Source organism: Talpa occidentalis, unplaced genomic scaffold (assembly GCF_014898055.3).
Source record: "Talpa occidentalis isolate TD23 unplaced genomic scaffold, MPIMG_talOcc4v2.1 talOcc4.17, whole genome shotgun sequence".
NCBI classification, from domain to species: Eukaryota; Metazoa; Chordata; class Mammalia; order Eulipotyphla; family Talpidae; genus Talpa; species Talpa occidentalis.
The window spans coordinates 4,374,031-4,394,710 of NW_023601754.1; the positions used below are offsets into that span (position 1 = coordinate 4,374,031).

The 20,680-nt window shown below is 43.2% G+C and overlaps 1 protein-coding gene across 3 annotated transcripts in view; it reads left to right on the top strand.

Moving 5' to 3' along the window:
* FTO (FTO alpha-ketoglutarate dependent dioxygenase) overlaps positions 1-20,680 on the top strand; it is a 331,157-nt gene that overhangs the window by 102,639 nt on the left and 207,838 nt on the right. For all 3 annotated transcript variants that reach the window (XM_054696876.1, XM_037515801.2, XM_037515803.2), the window contains exons 4-5: positions 2,678-2,824; positions 17,675-17,754. In XM_054696876.1, coding sequence (XP_054552851.1) covers positions 2,678-2,824; positions 17,675-17,754 — 227 coding nt within the window. The remainder of the gene's footprint in view (positions 1-2,677; positions 2,825-17,674; positions 17,755-20,680) is intronic.

Genomic DNA, 20,680 nt, shown 5'->3' on the forward strand with positions numbered 1-20,680 from the left:
TATTTTACCTCAGATAATGCAGTGGTTTTGCAGCTTTTGCCAAGAACCCTCAAAGCAATTTCTCTTTCCTTTTCTCACTTTTACTTTCTTCCCACCCCCGTCCATGAAATATGGTGTCATGAGCTTTTCCAATGTATATGAATGTTTATTCTTAATTTTCCCCCCAAATGCTTAATCTGAGAGCTGCCAGAGCCAGGCATCATTTTGAAGGGCTTCACATTTTCAGTAAAGAGTTTTCAGTATTTCTCCTAAAATCGCAGAAAACGTATCATTAATTTTGCAATTTATCTGGGTCAGGAGACCGTGTTTGTCCTGAAATGCTTGTTTCCAGGCATCTGAGAACAACTTTCAATTAGAGATTCTAAGCCTGCTGTTTTGTTTTCTCTTTATACTTCGCTGAATTCTTCATTTCTTCGAATATTCATTCCTTAGGGACTGAGGAGGAGAAGGGAGGTGGTCTGTGTCAGCGCAGGTCCCACGCTGCGCTCCTCAGGAGCAATTGCAGAAAGCCTTTCTGGATCGTAGGCCTCTGCCCGGAGTCATCTCCTTAGTGCCTCTGTCCTTCTTACGGATTGAGCCCTTCAGGAGTGTTTCCCGAATGTTCTCTGGCTTATGCCACTTGTCATTACTTTCAAAAGGTGTCTTGAAAAATTACCCCAAGTCTGCACATAGAAACTTCTGTGTTCTGGGGGGTCATTTTGGAAAACAGATTGGATATATGAGAGAGTCCATCAGTGTAAGTCTAGCCCTCTATGGCCTGGCCCCTGTCCACTTCGCTTGCCCTGTCCCCTGCCTATCCACCTTCCCCCGACACTCTTGCAACTCGGACTCGATGATCTATATATGCACTGGGCCATTGCTCTTTTTAACCAGGGCTCTTAAAAAACGTATTCCCTGTCCCAGACCAAGAAATGTCAGAGGTCAGAGCCGGACGGAGATGGCATCGTTGGCTGTTGTGTACCACTCGGCCACCGGCACCTTCTGGGCTTCTCTGCTTCAAGTTCAGTGACATGGTCAGGAAGGGACTCACTGCTGAGGCCTCTTAGATGTGGGGCAAAGAGAAGACAGAAAGTAATTGCTAGCGTCAGTCTTAGTCTTAGCACTTGGGTAAGGGAATAGAAAGTCAGGCTATTTTTTCATGTCTGGTGATGATGAATATATACTTAAGAGTATTAATGGTGTATCTTATTAAATAGGTTACAGAATTTCAAGTGATGTCTTTCATGTGATTAGAACTTTAATCTCTTCCTTCATGCTCAGTTTCTATCTTTGTTTCCTATGTCACAGAGGTTGCATACAGCTGAAACGCATAAACAAAATATTTGATGGCCTTTATCTTTTATTAAAGGCAGTTAATTTTTTCTCAAAAATGAGTTAGCATAAAAAAATCAAATAGGGGGCCTCCCTGGTGGCGCAAGGGGTTTAAGCACCGCACTATGAAGCAATCCACAGCCTCTGCAGCACGAGTTTGATCCCCGGCCGGCCAGAGAGTACCCCACGTGGTGCAGCAGACCTCTCCTGTCTCACCCGCTGCTCCCCTCAGCAGTGTATTTCAGTAGATCTGCCTGTTCTGCTCCCCACTCTGTCTCTGGTGAGTCCTCTCACCCCCACATCTCTGGCCTGTACCCCAGTTCCTATATGCATAAATAAATAAATCTTAAAAAAATCAAATAGGTTATTTGGGAGGATGTTTTAACCTTTTAAGCCTGATGTTTAAACTTAGCATTCTTTGACAGCAGGGTTAGCGGGAGCTGGGAATTCATCTAACACTGAGACATCTAAAATCTTTCCAGGGTTATTGAAGCTTAAAGGCAAGTAAGAACCTATTGCTTCTGTCTGTTTTCAAAATAACGTGGGGCAAGAACAATCAGTTGCAGTTGCTATAGATAATTACAAGTTAATTTTTTTGAGAGAGGGAGCACACTGTACTTAGGCAATAAAAAATGTGCCTGGAATACAGCTTCCCTCCTTCCTACCCAGCACAAGGAGGGAAGCAAATCTTCAAGCAAACATTATTTCAGTGAGCACATTTCAAAGGTGCTGGATTTATGGGCGACGTCAGAAACACTGATTGCCGTTCCTGTCTCTGTCAGTCAAGGCTTCATTGGTGCCATGTTGAGAAGGGTGCCAGGTGAAGTTGGAGGGGAGGGTAGGCAGCCACGCCCGTTTGCCTGTGAAGATCAGCGCGTCTTCCAACATCCATGCTCAGTGCTGCCACCTTAATTATTGGTAAAATTCTCCTGTGAAGCTCTTGGGATCTTTTTTTTCCTGAGAGAGAGTTCTTTGACAATTTCCTCTATACCCCCTTGGCTTGTTTAACTTTTCTATTGCTTCTTGCAGTCAGTTTTAATAATTATTATTTCCTAAAAAATCTATTCATTTAACTTAGATTTTCTAATTTATTTGCATGGAATTTAACAAAAATGTCTTTCTTCCTCTGCTTACTAGCCAAGGTTATTTCCTCACTGCTTTAAGATTTTTTTGCTTAAGAAATAAATGGCATATTACAAATATTCCTAAGTGTGTTTTTTTTTTTAATGTGGCATTAAAGGAGGCTCCACATCACTTAACTATCAATAGTTTATTAAAACTTCAATTATTCCTTAGAAAACTATTATAACATCCAGAACGTCAGTGGAAGCATCTGTTTTCTGATTGTTTTCTTCTCTTCTGATAGGCCCTGAAGAAGAAGACAGTGATGATGACCCTGAACTTGAAGGCAGAGACCCTGACACCTGGCATGTGGGCTTTAAGATCTCGTGGGACATAGAGACCCCTGGCCTGGCCATCCCCCTTCACCAAGGAGACTGCTATTTCATGCTCGGTAACTAGGAGGCTCAAAACTATGTTGATGCTCTGTTTTCTACATTCTAGATTACTGGGTGCATGTTTTGACATTTACTTTTCAGGTATTTTATAGTAATAGTGAAACTTATGTACGTCAGTTTCTTTTTTTTTTAAGATACTGCTGATTTTTAAAGTTGCTTTTCTTTTCATCCTCAGTGTCTGTGGCGTTCCCCAAATGCACAAAACAATTTTTAGGATTCTTCATCAGAACTACTAAATCATCTAAATCAACTCATCAGAGTAAAGTCTTAAAAGTATTTTCCTGCCTCTATAAGTTCTTAACGAGAGAGTTTTTTCTAGTTTTGAATTTAGTTCTTCCCTGAATAGCTGGGTCTTTCTCTCCTCTCCTCATTTAGTTCTCTGGAAGCAATTTTTGTGCTGTGGTTAGGCTAACCGAAACCGTGGAGTTGGTTTTTGCTTTTTGGCTCTAAGTTTCTGGACTTCCTTCTTGTTCTCCAGCTTTACTCAGAAAGCTCCCCAGAGTTCATTCTCCTCTTGGTTCTACCTTCTGAGTTTTCAGAGTGGATCTTGCTTTTCCCTGCCTGGGGAAATCTGCTTCTGCGTTTGTTTTAGAGCCAGGAGCCTCAAGACTCAAACCCAGCATTCATGATCAGAATCAGTTCATGATTGATTGATTACTTTGAGGGTCCGCTCTGATCCAGGCCCCGTCAAGGTTCTAGGGGAGATATTGGAGACGGATAATACTTGGAATTTGCCTTCTAGGAATTCAGAATTTGGAATAACTCTTCAGGCCATTGCTTCATTAAGTGTTTTCCAAATTTCAGTCTTTCAACTTCTTTGTTCTTGCCATTGTGCTGCCTGTTCTTGTTCTTGTACTACCTGTATCATGTACCATTTCTCTTTAAAATAAACTTGCTTCTTTTCATTTACTAAGATGAACTTACTTTGAAGGAGATTTTATATCACTGTCAAGTGGAAAACCATCCCTTGGCATAATTCGAAACGTTTTGTAAATATGTAGAGAAAGCAAAACAGTACTGGGCCTCCCTGCTGGCGCAAGGGGTTAAGTGCCACACTATGAAGCTGTCCGCAGCCTCTGCAGCATGAGTTCGATCCCGAGCCGGCCAGGGAGCAACCCACATGGCACAGCAGACCTCTCCTGTCTCGCCCGCTGCTCCCCTCAGCAGTGTATTTCAGTCAGTCTGCCTGTTCTGCTCCCCACTCTGTCTCTGGTGGATCCTTTCACTGCCCCCACCCCTGCATCTCTGGCCTGTACCCCAACAGTACTGAGCACCTGCTGCTTTCATTGCTGAAGATACTGTGTCTGAGTTTCAGACTGTCTATGAGAGATGAGTAAGTAACTGTTAGGGACCTGTTAACGGTGTCATGGTGCCAATCTGAGAGTTTCCCCCTAGCATCAGCAGGAAGATTGGAAGGTTATTTTATAGGGAAGTTCCTTTTCACAATCTGATTCATTGGTACGTTTAGTAATACGTTTCTTTACCGCTTGAATTCCTCTGGTAGGGTGAGTCCTGCAATTGTTGAGCCTGGATCTCAGCAAACCCCGACTGCTTTCCATTTGCACACCACTTTACAGTTTACAAACCAGTTCCACATCAGCCATGTCATTCAGTCTCCTAAAGCCTCAGAAGGTGTTGTAGAGATTCTTCTTTTGAGTGATTTTCCTATGTTCTCTCAGTATGAGGCAGAACAGGGCCAGAGTGGGTCGTTGGTGTCATTACATTTCCCCACTCCGAACGGGATCACTTAGACTTGACCCCGATATAGTGAAATCTGTATGGGGGTGTATTTAGGGTTAAGGTCATCCCCTCTCTGCCCGTCCCCACCTTGCTTTGGGAACTAAGTTTCTGCTCTGAAATCTTTGCCTCATTATCACATGTCATTTGTGGACAAAACAAATGTATCACCCAAATGTGGATATTTACTTTGAGTCTACATGGCTGTTAATTTTGGCCCCCAAATCACTTTCCTCGGATACTTTGCTCAGGAGTTTCTATTAACGAGTTGCATCGTCAAAAGAAACAAGAGCCTAATGGTGCCATTTTTAATAGCTTTGTCAGTTTTCTCTACATGAAGGAACTGAGGACACACAGGCTAAGTTTCAGCTCCTTCCATTTATTTAATAGCATCTTATGTCTTCCTTTCTCATAGAAAAGTAATACTTGCTCACTGCAGATAAAAAGCCCTGCAAAATAAGTTATGAAGGAAGAATATAAAAATCAGTTTCATGCTTGTTTTACTATATTCTAGTGTTTTTCTCTATATATAGATGGAATAATAGTAATATATGCATAACATTCTTAATAATAACAAAAAAGTCAAACTTTAAAAAAAAATCTCAGTGACACTTACCCATGTGGGCTCTGACGCCCCGTGTCCCTCTCCCCACAATGTGGGAGCCCTGCTCCCCTCACACCTGCCCTCGGGGAGATGCCCCTGCCTCGCCTAGTGACTCTAGGACGAGACTCTCAGGAAGGGAAGCAAAGGGGACATGAACACGACCCGTGCGCATCCTTCTTCCCCGTTTCTTTTTAAATTTAAGTGGTTCTTGCCTCCAAAATAGATGAAGAACGAAAATATTAGTTACATTGTCCTTTCTTTTTAAAGATTTTTTTATGCAAATAAGAACTGGGGTACAGGCCAGAGGTGTAGGGGGTGAGAGGATTCACCAGAGACAGAGTGGGGAACAGAACAGGCAAACTGACGAAATCCACTGCTGACGGGAGCAGCGGGCCAGACAGAAGAGGTCTGCCGCGCCATGTGGGTAGCTCCCTGGCGGGGAATCCAACTCATGCTGCAGTGGCTGGCGATAGCTTGGTAGTGCTGAGACATAGTCCCTTGCACGTCCAGGGTCTTTTGACTTAGATTCATGATGAAGATACAGTTGAAAATAACATTGTGTGTCTTTAACTGCTATACTTGAGAAACAGAAGTGGGTGTTATGATTTGATTGGATCTGATATCCATGACAAAATACCTGTTCCTGATCTCCGTCTCCTTCCCTTAGACATGGGTGAAATAGCTGAAATGGGCAGACTGCTCCATTGGGCTGGCCCAGGCCAAGGGCGCTGCACCCAGAGTTCACGTTTAGAAGCTGTTTTCTTGCTAAGGTGACATACTTGATGCCCAAAATGAATTTTTTCTGTTTCCTCTTAAGCAAAATGGAACAAAGCAAAACTAAAAGCAACTACGGCCTCATGCTAACTTTCCTCTTTACTCTTTAAAATCCAAGTAGTATCAGGAACCCCACGGAGGGCCACAGCCTTGGGCAGGTATCTGAAATCTGAACTTAGCAGCACTTATGAAAAGGAAACAGTTTAGCTCAATTTATAATAATATATTGGTCTGCAGAGGAAGTGCAGGCTGAGCCCTGCTGTCTCAAGTAAATACTCCAGGGGTGTCTGCTGGGGGAACGTGTCGGGTGCCTGGAACAGATCCACCGCCTGTGGGGGAGAGGGCGGGCCCGCGGGCCGAGGACACGCTTCACTGGGGTTGTCACGGTTTTACTTTTAAATTAGAATCTTTGCCCTAATCTCAGAGTTGGACAAGACCAGATTTGCAAACAGATTTACAATTTTCACTAATTTTCCAACCAGGACTTCAAAACACACTTAAGAGGGGGAAAAAAAGCACACTTTGGCCTTTCTCAGGGAGGATGATTTACTTCGCCACAGATGTTTTCCATAGAGCGAATGTAAGCGGGGAGCGAGGGACTTGACAGTGGCCGGGAGACAAACTTGGGGTTTGTTTTTTTTTTGTGGGCCAGATTATACAGTTCAAGGGACAGCAACCAAATTATGTTCATTAACCAGGAGCTGGCTGTGGAGGTGGCTGTCTTAGGACAAAGGTGAACGCCAGGCAGACACAGGGGCCCGTGTCTTCACACCCCGGCCTTTCATGTACGATCACAGCTTCTCACAGGTGACGCCGCCTGATTCTGTTCTGCGGGTCTCTTAAAGCTTACGTCCTTAAATCCAAGTCAATATCCCTTTCAGACGTCTGTTAGGACAACCATCAGCTGTTTCAAAGCTTTTGTGGCCAAGCATGAAATTCCATAGCGAGAAAATGAGAAAAGCTGTAGAACTCACAACGCAGTGTTTCTTTTTGTTTCTGCCTCACTTCACCAACATTTTAGGGGAGAGCGACGGCCAGGTCACTCGCTCTCAGGTGACCAGGTCCCATGCTGGCCGCATTGTCTGCAGGCCAGGTGTCGTCAGCGCCCTGTGCGCCTTGGCCTCTGGGGTGAGGTCACCCTAAGACTGCTTGTCCCCAGGGTTGTTGTGAGGAAGAAAATACACGGGAAGGTGTCTTGCCAACTATGACTGAATGTGGGGTTGTATCAAAGAGGCCCGAGCCTGGGCCCTGGCTTTGGAGAACCGGCCAGGCGAGGGGTGACAGCGTGCCGGGCATCATGCTCCTCTCTCGCCTCCTGCTCCCCATCTTGCTTAGCCTTGCATCTAACTGTTCCATATACACGTTTCCAGAGCCACAAAGAAGAAGTGCAAGAAAGGGCAACCTCACTAATTGATTTTTTGAGCACGAGAAGAGCTGACATCCGGCCCTGTTGAATCAGCCCTGGTAATCCCGGTCTCCGTGGCAGAGGCTGTTTGCCCCAAGAGCCTGGCCAGTGAGCGGTGCTTGACAGCTCAGACCCATCTTCTCTGGCGTAGCTGTGACTCAGAGCAGTGAGCCCGGAGCTCCTGACGGACTCCTCCTTCTGTTTCTGGAGTGCTGAGAGCACTGTGGTTGGAGTCTGCAGCTTGGGTGCAGGGAGAGCAGAGGCCTCTGGGCGTTTCCAGCCTCTTCATTGGGCTGCTGGGGACCGGCTGTGGCAAGTGGGGTGTCCCTGTCAGTCCTGCAGGGGTCCCTCAGCCCTGCTCCGAATTAGACATTTCATTCAAAGGGAAAGGCTTTTGTTATTTTATCCTGCCACCCTTTCTCTCCTCCCCTCCCCTCTGACTGACGAACTGAAATAAAAAAGTACCCATAATTTATGGCTTAATCATAAATTCTAAATAATTATGCTTTATTACCTCTCACGGGTCTTGAAAGGTAGGTGCTATGTTCTGCTTTCTGCCGAGGCGAGGGAATAATAGAGAAACAGTAATAAATTACAACTCTGGGCTGCTGGCGGCGAGCTTGAGGAATTGCCATTTAAGTGGAAAGTGCTGGAACAGCCCAGCGAGCACCTGTCATGTCTGTTTTCTCTTTGAAAGGGAGAAACACGACAGTGTGGCTTCAGCTGCTCGTCCAGTGTGGACTCAGGGTGCTCTTCCCCTGTTCTCAGCAGCTGCAGGCCTGCTTCCACTTTTTCCTTGGTTAAAGCGGCTTCTCTCCTGGAACTTTCTAAAGAAGGCCCCTGAATTCTGACATTTTCAAACGTGGTTTTTGACTCAATGGTTGACTTCTTGGTATTCATTAAAATTCCGGAGAGGGCAGGGCTCGAGGAATAGACTGTGAAGAGGAGCTGGAGTGTATTCCTGGGTACCTGAAAGGATTCACCTAACTCCTTATACGCTCTTGTCATCACCAGGCCTTTTGCTTATTTCTGTGTCATTTATGTCTCGGAATTTACTGGGAATGCCTTGGCTGAGTAGCTCCTAAGGGCCGGCTCTGCACTGGAGGCTCTGATGAGTATTTATTTCTTATAGCAAACCTATCCCATAGGCAGCTCTCTCCCTGCGACCCCCATGATTTTTTCCAAAAAAAGAAAATCGATGGGGATTGACTGCTGCTGGGGAGTGGGTTCTTCTAGGGTAAGAAAATGCCCTAAGATTTGTTCAGGACATGGTCTCCACGACTCTGTGAACGCACTTTGAATTGTGTACTTTCAGTGAATGACTTGGGAGGTGAATCATATATCTCAGTAAAGCTCTTTTAACAAAAGGAAATTGAGTGTTAGAGTATAATAGCTTGGTCAAGGTGACATACCTAGCGAAGTTTGTGTTCAGAGCCTGTTTATTTCTGAGACCAAAGCTTTCTTTCACATTCTTTCTTCCACTGAATCATGCCATCTCTATTAACTATAGAGTCAGGGAAACTTTTTCCTTTAAAAATGAGGAAAAAATCGAATAAGTAATAGATGAATACCTAAATAATAAGAACTATAATAGAATTAACAATGTGGAAGTTTCTTTGACTTTCCTATCTCTGTTCCTTTTGTTAATATTAATTTATTTTATTATATTTATTATATTGGTATAAATGTAGTCCATATATTTTCATATATGCTACTGTGCTGTTCAGTCATTTCCTATGGCATATTTCTTTTTTTCAAAAAAGATTTATTTGTTTATACATACAAGAACTGGGGTACAGGCCAGAAGTGTGGGGGGTGAGAGGATTCACCAGAGAGCAGGGAGCAGAACAGGCAGATTGACTGAAATCCACTGCAGAGGGGAGCAACGGGGAGACAGGAGAGGTCTGCTGCCATGTGGGTCACCTCCCTGGCTGGGGATCTATCTCGTGCTGCAGTGGCTGCGGATAGCTTTGTAGGTTGTGTCTTAACCCCTTGTGCCTCCAGGGAGGCCCCTCCTATAGCATATTTCAATAGAAATTGGAATTTCATTGCATACAACATTAGTCCTTTTTTCCTTACTATGTCCTAGGGGTTGTTTCATGTCAGTACCTCATTCATATTACTGTGGTTATTATAAAAAAAAAAATACTAGAAACAAAAGTTCAAACAGTCAAAGATTATCTAGAGTAGAAAGTGAAAAAATACCACTGTTCTCAAATTCTAAAGTAACCGCTTTTTACTGTATTTGCATATTTTCCTTTAATGACCACCTTCACTCTTAAACATATACTTACTACTGCTGTTTCCTCTTCCAACAACTTTATGTACACATCAGTTTCTCTATTAAGAAAAATGTGGAATTGGGGCCTCCCTGGTGGCCTAGGGATTAAGCCTTAGCACTATCTCTGCTATAACCTGAGTTTGATCCCCGGCCAGGGAGCTACCCACATGGTGCAGCAGAGCTGTCCTATCTCCCTGCTGCTCCCCTCAGCAGTGTGTTTCAGTAGATCCACCTGTTCTTTTCCCCACTCTGTCTCTGGTGAATCCTCTCACCTCCCCCAGTTCTGGCCTACACTCCAGTTCTTCTATGCAAAAATAAATAAATCTTTAAAAAGAAAAAGAAAAAAAATCTTTAAAAATCTTTAAAAAGAAAAAAGAAAAAACAAGAAAAATGTGGAATTAATTCACTTATACTTTCTCTCACTTGCTCAGTTTTGTTAGTTAACAGTTATTTCTATATATTTTTTCTTAATTGATGAGCTTTATAACCAGTATAGATATGCTCTCTTGGCTTTTAGTGTGTAACTCAGAAAGTTAAAAGTTCTGTTGCCCCACCGCCCCCATAATTACTTTTGTATTTTTGAAGCTGTGGTGTTTATCATTTTCATAAGATTACCATACTTGCTCTGTGCATTGGTTCTGAAATATAAAAGCCAGAATATGACAGTGGCTCCATAGGTGTTTTTAATTTCAGAACCAAATAGAGTGACTCGGTTCATTATTAGCAAGTATGATCTACTGTAATCACCAAGCTTGTGTCAGTTGAAAGGGAATGTTGCAAATGATGAAATTTCATATTCATCAAAGCCCGGAATCCTGCTACGTTTTTTGTGTTGGGACCCTGACGTCTCGTGTCACTACCCCTCCCAACCCCCACGGAACTTGGAGGTGCCTTTTCTCTGTTCTTGCTCATAGAGAATCCTGCTGTGGTGATGCTCTGTCACAAGCTGTTTCATAATGTTCTGATTAATAATGGCTCCCTCAAGCCCACCTGGCAGTTACCATGTTGCACTTTCTCCCCATTGGTACTCCTTGGCTAATTTCATTTTTGCTCAGGTTCCCTGTCTTTCTTGGAACTTTCTAAAAATGCCTTTAGTCCAATATATTTTAGATTCTTAAAAATTTGTGGCCTCAACAGCAGCTTACACAGTATTTGGAACGTGCAAAGTACTTTAGTAAATAAATTGAGTTGGTGAGTGCATGAATGAACCAAGGACAGGCATTGGTTTTTGTATATTTTTCCTATTTCATGAAAATATACTTTGGCCTACAGGCAAAAGGAAATGCAGATTCTGTCCTTGAAAACTCCAGGCTGGGGGCCTCCCTGGTGGCACAGGCAGTTGAGCGCCGCACTGTGAAGCTGTCCGCGGTCACTGCAGTGTGGGTTCGATACCGGTCGGCCAGCAAGGGTCCCACATGGCATGGCAGACCTCTCCTGTCTCACCTGTTGCTCCCCTCAGCAGTGTATTTCGTCGGTCTGCCTGTTCTGTTCCCCTCTCTGTCTCTGGTAAATCCTCTTACCCTCCTGCACATCTGGCCTGTACCCCGGTTCTTGTATAAAAATAAATAAATCTTTAAAAAAAGAAAAAGAAAGCTCCAGACTGGAAAAGCTTTTGAAGACCCTCCTTAAAACAGGTGGCTGTTCACTAATACTTGGGGATCTGCAGAGGCAACTTTTAGAATCTTCCAAAGCAGTCTGTTCCTTCAGTGGCTATACTTTACTTCCTCGGATCTCATACAAATTACTGTGACATCCCAGAATTTTCCAAGTTGACAGTGTTGGGATCCGTCTGTATAATCTCTTCCAAATTGATTATAATACAATGTGTTGGGTTCTTTGAAGCTGAGGACGGATGTGCTCCTGAGAACTGTGAGATCCTTTTATCCTTTCATTTTTATTTTCAGAGTTACACTCTATCGGGGTATTTCTGCGTCTGGGTTGAGAGGGTAGAGTTTCCCCCTTGGCTGGTAGTCTGCATAGGCCCTCCATGGCTCTCTCGCTGTGTAACAGAACACCTGAGAGTATGAGATATAGAAGACAATTTTACAGACTTTTGATCTGGTTGCACATCCTGTGCGTATTCTTGGCCACTTCTAGAAGAGGGTAGAGAAATGACCATAAATGAAGCCACTAACATGTTGTGGTTTTATCGACCCTTGTTGAAGATTCGAGCTCAGGATTAGACCAGAATGAGTTTATTTTTCCAAATTCGTCATTTCCTGCAGCAGATTTCAAGGTCAAACCATATACCCCATCATGGAAGATTCCTTAAATTCTTCCTGTGGAATAATTTTTCTAGGCTCAATAGGTATTTAAAAATTTTAGAAAGACCTAAGTTGTAGTTCTCGGTCAATTCATTGTAGTGACTTTGTTTTAAAGTTTTGTTCTACAATTGGTCCTAATACAAATCCTTTCCCTTGTCTTTGTTTACTCGGTTCTCTCTACCGTGTCAAGTTTTCCTCTTCATTTAGGTTTATGGATAACCCACCTGTTTACAGATGACATTAAAAATTAGAGTAGGGGGCCTCCCTGGTGGCCTAGGGGTTAAATCTCAGCACTGCCACTTCTGCATCTTGAATTTGATCCCTGGGCAGGGAGCTACCCACATGGCGCAGCAGACTTCTCGTGTCTCGCCCACTGCTCCCCTCAGCAGTGTATTTCAGTAGATCCACCTGTTTTGTCCCCACTCTGTCTCTGGTGAATCCTCTCACTTGCCCCCCACCTCTGGCCTACACCCCAGTTCTTGTATGCATAAATAAATAAAAATAAAAATTTAAAAAATCAGAGTGGATGCTACCTCTCTTGCCCCCTGTGCTTACAGTGACAAGTATGGAAGCCTTATCTCATCTACCAGAGCTGCGTGTTTTGAGAACAAATACTCAACTATGCGCTATACTCAGTACTAGTGCTTTGCTCATGACAGGAAGTTAACCAAACATTCTGGGAGAATTTCCTGTTTGTTTTCCTCGGTGCTAGCTGGAAACCATCATCATCATCCTCAGTTGCCAGTGGAAAGTTAAATGTGAGAGAGGGGGTGACTAATGAGGGTCAAAGGTACAAGAAGTGGCAGAAATTATGGGCTTAAGTGGCTGCTTCTGTTCCACGCGTGTACTTTATGTAGGACATTCTCGTCCCCAGAGTTCGGCAGTGGGCAGAAGTGAAGGCTCCGTGGACATAAAGCAGACATAAAGAAGAAAATGATTTCATTCAGCTTTTACATCAGCCTAACCTCTGTCCCTCCTCAGCTTTCTGTTTCTGCTCTGTCCTCCTGAAAAGGCAGGTCTTACCCAGGTTGGGTTAAAATTCTGTTTGCATATTTAGAAAGCAAAAAGGAATGATTAACCTCAAGAATCTGTTCTCTTCACAGCAGCAAACTAAACATTCCATTAAAGTTAATTTAAAAAAAAGAGAGAGAGAGGAAAACTCTGTACCTTGAGATCCTCTTCACCTTTGTACTTGTTTTTATGAGTTTTCACTTTTGTGGAAGTTGGATTGGGGGAAGATCCGTGAAAATAACCAAAACTCTTATTGTTTCCACGAATGGCAATGTGGCATCGTTTTCCTTGGGGGATTAGTACCTCTTTTCTGAGGGTCTCTTCATTGAGCATTTCCCTTTGGGTCTTTGGAAAATGATAATTATTGTTTTATTTTATATTGTGGAGTGCAAAAGTAACACTACATGTCATTCAGCCAGAAAGGCCACCAATTTTAACATGTATATCAATTTTAGAGACGTCAAGGATGAACAAATGACGTGTAGCTTGGAATTAATGAAATATGACACAGCACGTTGTAGAGAATTACCCTACTATAGGAAGTCTTAGAGAATAAAAATACATCCTAATATCAACATAGGCTAGGACATCATTTGTAACTAATTGTGGTAAGTCCTTCTAGTGTTTTTCCCCCTATATTTGGAAATACTGTTTGTTTTTTTTGAAAATTAATGTGTTAGATACTTTTTGTCTGTTTTTTTTCAAATTTTTATCTCTAGCATTTTTCCTTATTAAATAGTCTTTGAAATGTGATTTTTAAAAATAGGTGTAATATAAACCCCCTACTTTTGGTTGTTGAATTTATTTCTAGGGTTTTGAAGTTATACATATATATATATATTCATATTCTGGGAAACATCTTCATACATTTTTCTTTGTATCTTTGATTATTTCTCTAGAAAAAATTTCTAGCAGTGGAATACCTGGATGGGGAGTGAGAATATGGAATGCTTGAGAGCTGTACATGCTGTATTGCCAGGCTATTCGGAGAACTTGTTTTTGTACTTTTCCATCTGAAGAGTCTGACACGTAGCTGTCAGTTACTTCTGCCAGCCAGCCTCACTTTGCTCCAGACAATACTGAGCCTTACAATTTAAAAATATTTTTGCCAATGTAATGCTTGAAAATAACATACTGATGTTTTAAATTACATTTCTTTATTTATTGAGGTTGAACATTTTCCTTGTTTGCTGGTCACTTGGATATGTCTCTGTGTTACTATTTATTGACAGATCATCTTCTGCCCAGTTTTCTGTAGATGTTAGTGTTTTCCTTGACATTTACTTTTTGAACTCTTCTGCCCACTTCCTAGGTAGTTTTTATATGCGCTCAGATTTTTAATATCTTATTTATTAGGTGAAACACATCTTGGGACCCTGAGTGCCACAGGTTGTGTGCATATAAAGCTGCCCTTAGAGGCAGAATCCTGCCCCCTGGAGCCTCACAGCCTCTTCTGCCCTCTGCTCCTCACATTCGGAGTTCGAGCTGAGCCCTTCTCTCAGGGTCTACTTGGAATAATTGTCAGGCACAGCCTCTTCAGAATAGTCATGTGTCAACCTTGTTTTCCCTTCTTAAATCTTACCCCTGTGCCCCACCTCCACCCCTTCCTGTATCCGGCACAATTCCTTGCAGTTCCTGGCATATTCAAGGTGTAAGTACTTTTCCTTGGTATTTAGTGCTGGAAGTTGTGTTGCTCTAACTCTACATTCCATCCATCCTCTCATTGGGAATCTAGGAACAGGACACATTTCAGGCCCGAGTCTCCACTGATATCCTGCAAGAAGTCCCCTGCCCCCTTTCAGTGGCTGTTAAATTCTGAAAATGTTCTCAGTCATGGATGTCCTCATGTCTAGGAAAAATAAGGTCATAAATATTAAGATTGAGCGATGAGAACGGACAGGTGAGTAAGAATGAAAAGCTTCAGTGATTGTGTGAAACTGGGAAGATTGGATTTCAGTATTGGGCTGATTTAGCTCAGGAGTGCCTTTCGCAAAACTCCTGATTGTTATTTTAAGAAATTTGGGGTGAAATAGACCTGGTGATATACTGGGCAACAAACCCAAGGAAGTCAGGGCTGAGTTAAATTTAGGGTGACCAGTGTCCTCCTTTGTGGTGCGAGGTGAGGGGAGAGCATCTCAGGGGGCGAGACTCTAGTGTTAAAACCAGAAAAGTCCTGGGCATGAGCTGGTTACCCAGGGTAAATTGTGCCTTTGCACCTGTGGTCTTCTCTATATGAGATGAGATTTCATGCTACAGTGAATGTCCAGAGCTCTTTCCACCCATTGATAGAGGAGGCGGAGTTTAGCCAGCAAAAAGCAAGAGCTGCTTTTCTATTTGTTTTGTTTAATAAATTCTACAAACTGATTCCACTTGACTATCCTTGACTACAGAGTCAGTCAAGTTTTAGCTGTATTCTGAGATAACTGGGACAAATAAATATTCTTTCATGTTTTCTTTCTAAAAATGACTAGGAATAGTCTTTCAAAGCTGAGGATGTCTTTAGAGATGCACAATCTGTGAAGCCTGGGCTACTTTTACAGACTTAGAGTTTTAGATAAATTAGAAGCTCTTCAATGAAAATTACAGGGTTTGTTCTAAAAATCATAAAGGATTAGAGACACTTGGGACCAATTTCAAAAAAGGGTGTTTGATTAGAGAGTTACTGAGGATTTAAATAAATGCAGAAGCCCCTAAGTATTACTTTAATGTTGTATTTGCCCATCGTCCCGTCTCAGATTAGTTGCTCCTCCATGGAACACGAGCACTTAACAAATCTGTTCATTAAGATGATTGACCCCCTCGTGGTGTTATGTATCCTGGTATAAATATATAACATGGGAGCAGCGTGGCTTTTGTTTGGGGAGATGAGACTGGCAGTTAGGTCTTTCTTAGAAATTGTTTCAACCCTGCTTGGGAATCTGATCTGAAGGACTTCCTTCAACCTCTGCTCTTTGTTGTTGTTATTTTATATTTGATTGACTCTGAAACCTGCGTTAAGCAAACTGGTTGGGTCAATCAGAAATTCTCAGGTGTGTCCTTAACTGGCATCGCAGAGAGGGCGAACTGGGGTGAGATGGTCCTCCGTGGTCCTCAGCACTAAGTCACACATCTGAGGCCACATCTGCGGAGGCTGGGCCTGCTTTGACCCTCTTAGCCTCCCTACTGTCTTCATATTTGCACTGAAAGCCCACGTTTCCCTGACGTTCTCACCCGCACCTCACGTTGGCCTTTTGCGCTACTTTCGGACAGTGTCTTCGTTTTGGAACTCAAGTCATCTTCACTCAGTTCTGTGGAAAGCCCAAAAGTTGCTCTGAATTTCTCTCTTCTTCTCACTTCACTTATTCAGTCTATTAGCAAGTCACAACAGCTAGGGTCACAGCAGCTGCTTCTGATCTCCCTGCTTCCCACCTGGCTCCCTCACAGCCCCTGTTCTTTCCTGTGAAGCTGCCGGAGCAGCCTCTTCAAACTTGGATCACAATTTCCCTCCTGCTTGAAATTTCCTGAAGGCTTGTGTTGTAAGCTGATGTGGGTTAACTGTAATCAACAGAGAAGACCGCCTCAATTGGTCCAACTTTTTCTGTTGCTCCCCTTGCTGCAGCTTCACTGGTGTATCTTCTTCAAGTCCCGTAAACTCATTTGCATTTTGGTGCCTTCACCCTACCGATTTTCTTTGCCTGGGATTCTCTCTTCCCAGATCTGGCATTGTCGACTTCATTTCAGACTTTATTTTTTTTTTTAAGATTTATTTATTTATGCATAGAAGAACTGGGGTGCAGGCCAGAGGTGTCAGGGGTTAGGGAATTCATCGGAGACAGAATGGGGAGTAGAACAGGTGGATCTACTGAAATACACTGCTGAGGGGAGCAGCGGGGAGACAGGAGAGGTCTGCTGTGCCATGTGGGCGGCTCCCTGGCCGGGGAGCGAACTCGTGCTGTAGTGGATGCGAATAGCTTCATAGTGCTGAGACTTAACCCCTTGCGCCACCAGGGATGCCCCTTCAGGTTAGATCTTGCTCTGTCTAAGATCAGGAGGTTTTGTCTTTTATTTTGACTCTATTTTGTGTTAACCTGGTCACCATCACTCTATAATATCTAGAAACAGGAGTTCTTCAGTTCACATTTCCGTTCTTAAGGAGAGGTGGTACAGGCACACCTCACCTCAGAGACTCAGTGGCTTCAGTTCCAGCCCACTGTGATAAAGTGAATAGCTCAGTAGAGTGAGTCACATGAGGTTTTTGGTTTCCCAGGCATATAAATTTTTATTTACATTTTTCTGTTGTTTATTAAGTTTATAATAACTTTATATCTAAAATACACGCATAGATCTTAATTCCATGTGACTCAGGGACACGAGGTAACACCTGCTACTAGAAAGATGGCACCGATGCACTTGATCGATGCTGTTCTCACAAACCTTCCATACAAACACATGCTGTGTCTGTGCGGCGCTTTTTTGGGGCGTGGGTATCACCAACCAGGCCTATTCGCATAGCCATGACTTAGCTGTGTGCTAAGCACGGTCCAAGCGTGCACCTGCTGTCCCAGGACGGTTATTAATAACATTTCCCTTCCGTTCTTGAAAGTGTCATGGTTTTATGTACCTATAAAGGCATCCTACTTACAAAGGCTGGAAGAATGCAAGAGTAAGTATTAATACTATGGTATTGTCATTCTTTTTGAATGACTCTTTGCTGTTTACTTTGTTAGTTAAATAGTATATACTGGCTAATAAATGGGTGTGTTTTAAAATTTTGTGGGATTTTTCTTGCAGATGATCTCAATGCCACCCACCAACACTGTGTTTTGGCTGGTTTACCACCTCGGTTTAGTTCTACCCACCGAGTGGCAGAGGTAAGTGTAAATAAAAATGCGAATCAAACTTAATTGAATGCGGCAGAAGTAGTTGAACGAGCAATTCATCATAGTGCTTTGGAAGTGGATTTGATAGGAAAATCGCTTCCATCTAACTTGACTTTCGCCTCGATTTACTTGCTGTTTTAGCTTCGCATTGGGTTGGATCATTTTCAGAAGTATTTTCACAGCATGGGATAAGTACATTTTGCTCCTTTGGCTTACGTTTCTTGGAGAAGGTAAGTGCTGCTGGCAGGTGTTAGTTAAGAGATTTTCTGCAGGGAGTGAGTCTGTGATGGGTGAGGGCAAGGGATGGCCGGAAAGAGAAGCGGGTGGGGGCAGCTATCTGCGGGAGCTCCTGCGGACTGGGACTCGCTCCAAGGTTGGGAATTTCACTTCCCCCTTGACTGTCCCCCCAGTCAGGCTCTGGACGTGTGACTGTAGATTAAGGAGAAGGTGGTCCCAAGGAATTTCTGAGCCTCCCAGCTTGTCCACATTCCAAACTCTTACTGAATTCCACCAACAGCTGGCAGTGACTGAAGATCAGCTGAGTGGCCAGTTCAGCGTGGAAACTAACTTACAGCAGAGGCACATCCCTGCTAGTCCCAGGTGCTGTGTGCTCAGTTAAGAGGGGCTCCAGAGAGCAGAGCAACTAGGTTAGAGGGTGTCGAGTGGGCTTCGCACCCAGGCTTAGCACTTGTGCTTTGCTTTATAGCGATAGCCCCAGGGGACCAGGGCCCACACATCGGGCAGATATTTCAGTCCTGAGACTGCGGGAGGCCATACGTGGGTGTCGAGTCTTTTTTTTTTTAAGATTTATTTTTATTTATTTATGCATCCAAGAACTGGGGTGCAGGCCAGAGGTGTGGGGGTGAGAAGATTTACCAGAGACAGAGTGGGGAGCAAAACAGGTAGATCTACTGAAATACACTGCTGAGGGGAGCAGTGGGGAGACAGGAGAGGTCTGCTGCACCATGTGGGTAGCTCCCTGGCTGGGGATCGAACACAGACTGCAGTGGCTGGTGATAGCTTCATAGAGCTGAGACTTGAACCCCTGTGCCACCAGGGAGGCAAGTTAGTGTCATGTCTTAATGTGATTAAGTAGCTTCTCTAGTTGACGGGCCATGTTGCCAGGGAGCAGAGAGCATCTGTTTAAATGAAGGTGCCTGCAGCCGATCGAGCTTTCCTTCTTGCTTTCTCCTCAGCACCCTCTCCTCTCTCCCATTCACACATTCATCTCAGTATTTGCATCTCTGGTACGGGTCCAGCAGCACAGGCTTGAGAGCTGGTCACGACAGCTGTGGCCTCTGCCTTTGGTGAACTTCCATTTTGGTTGGGGAGACAAATAATAAACAAATACACAAATGATTATGTTAGAGACTTGAAAGTAAGTTCTGTTCGGAAATTGGCTCTGAGTTGGAAGGCAGGCAGGAAGGAGGAAAGGAGGCTAGGAGGGGAGAAAAGAGGAAAGCAGGCGTGAGCAAGCACTTGTAAGTAGCTAATATGTGCTCCGCTTTGTATGAAAGGACTGTTTACCTTTGTGCAGTGCACTCTGGGAGGAACGTGCTCGAGCCCTCACAAGATTCCTTCTCTGTGGCTCACTTGAAATGCGTGACTATTAAGCATATTCTTCTTGTATCTTCCTTCCTTCACTTTCTACTGAGGTAACTGTGGTTGACGACTCTGTAGGGCTTAGAGAGTCAAAAATGATAATGTTCAGTGCTTGTGAAGCTGTAGTGAAACGGGTACCTGCATGCACTGCTGGCTGTTTTTCTGGTTGGCATATGTCTGGAAAGCTGTGTGGGAATATGTGTTCAGTATCACAAAAATATTCACGCCGTTGATCTTATAACACTACTTGTGGGGAATAAAGCCTAGGAAATAATTCAGTAGACGTGTGTGCGTGTAGACGTAAGTAAAGCTGTTTCTCTAACGTGACAGATAGTCGTGAAAAGTGCCTTTGTAACATGCTAACAAGAGAGCTAGATTGTTCACACCACCTCCACGAACAACCATTGGAAATGGTAGTTTTGAATATTTATGAACAAACAATGAACAGCACACATACACTAATACGTATATACTGATGGCAGCTGTGTGGACTGCCACTCACTAGTAAGGAAAATAACTAAAATAGGGTGAGGTGGTGGGCTTCTGTTTTCCTCTAACTTTATTTTATATTTGTATCTTCAATACGAGGGAAGGTTTTTTCCCCTAACACAAAAGTTGCATTATTGTTTTCCTCAACAGAAGGGGCGAAGAAAATCCACGCAACTTTTATAGCCTCCGCTTTTCCTTCAGTTGCCTTCTCCTTCATACAGTATTAACATGAAATGTCTAATCTGTGCCAGACAAGGTGATGTGCTATTTTCTGCCTGTTCACAATACACAGGAGACAGATTGTCTGAAGGAAATGATGTTTTGAAATTCATTTCGTTAATCAGTGAAGAGATCTATTCAGTGTTTTGGTTGCATCTGACTAATTATGGCTCACGACTCTCAGCCTTTATTTGATTTCAGTTTTTTTCTAGTTGTGACAGAATGTTCTTGGAATTCAACATAGGTTCTTTTTTTTAACTTAACTTTTATGTATAATCATAGTTTGAACAGATAGTTATTCAAATGTTTCAAAATTCAGAATACCTCGGGGTATACGGTTAAAGTGTCTTTCTTCTCAGGCCAACCAGCTCCACCTCCCCAGAGGCAACTAACGTTATCAGGTTCTTGTTATCCTTTCAATGATATTCAAGACATACATAAGCAAATATGTGTGTAATTAAAAATATTTTAATGCAAATGGTAACCTTCTCTGAGCTCTGTTCTACACTTTTTATTTTGCTTCAGTGAATCTTAGTGATAATTACTTATCAGTATGAAGTACTAGAAGTAACAGTGAGGTGTGTTTTTTTTCTAGCTATAGTACTAA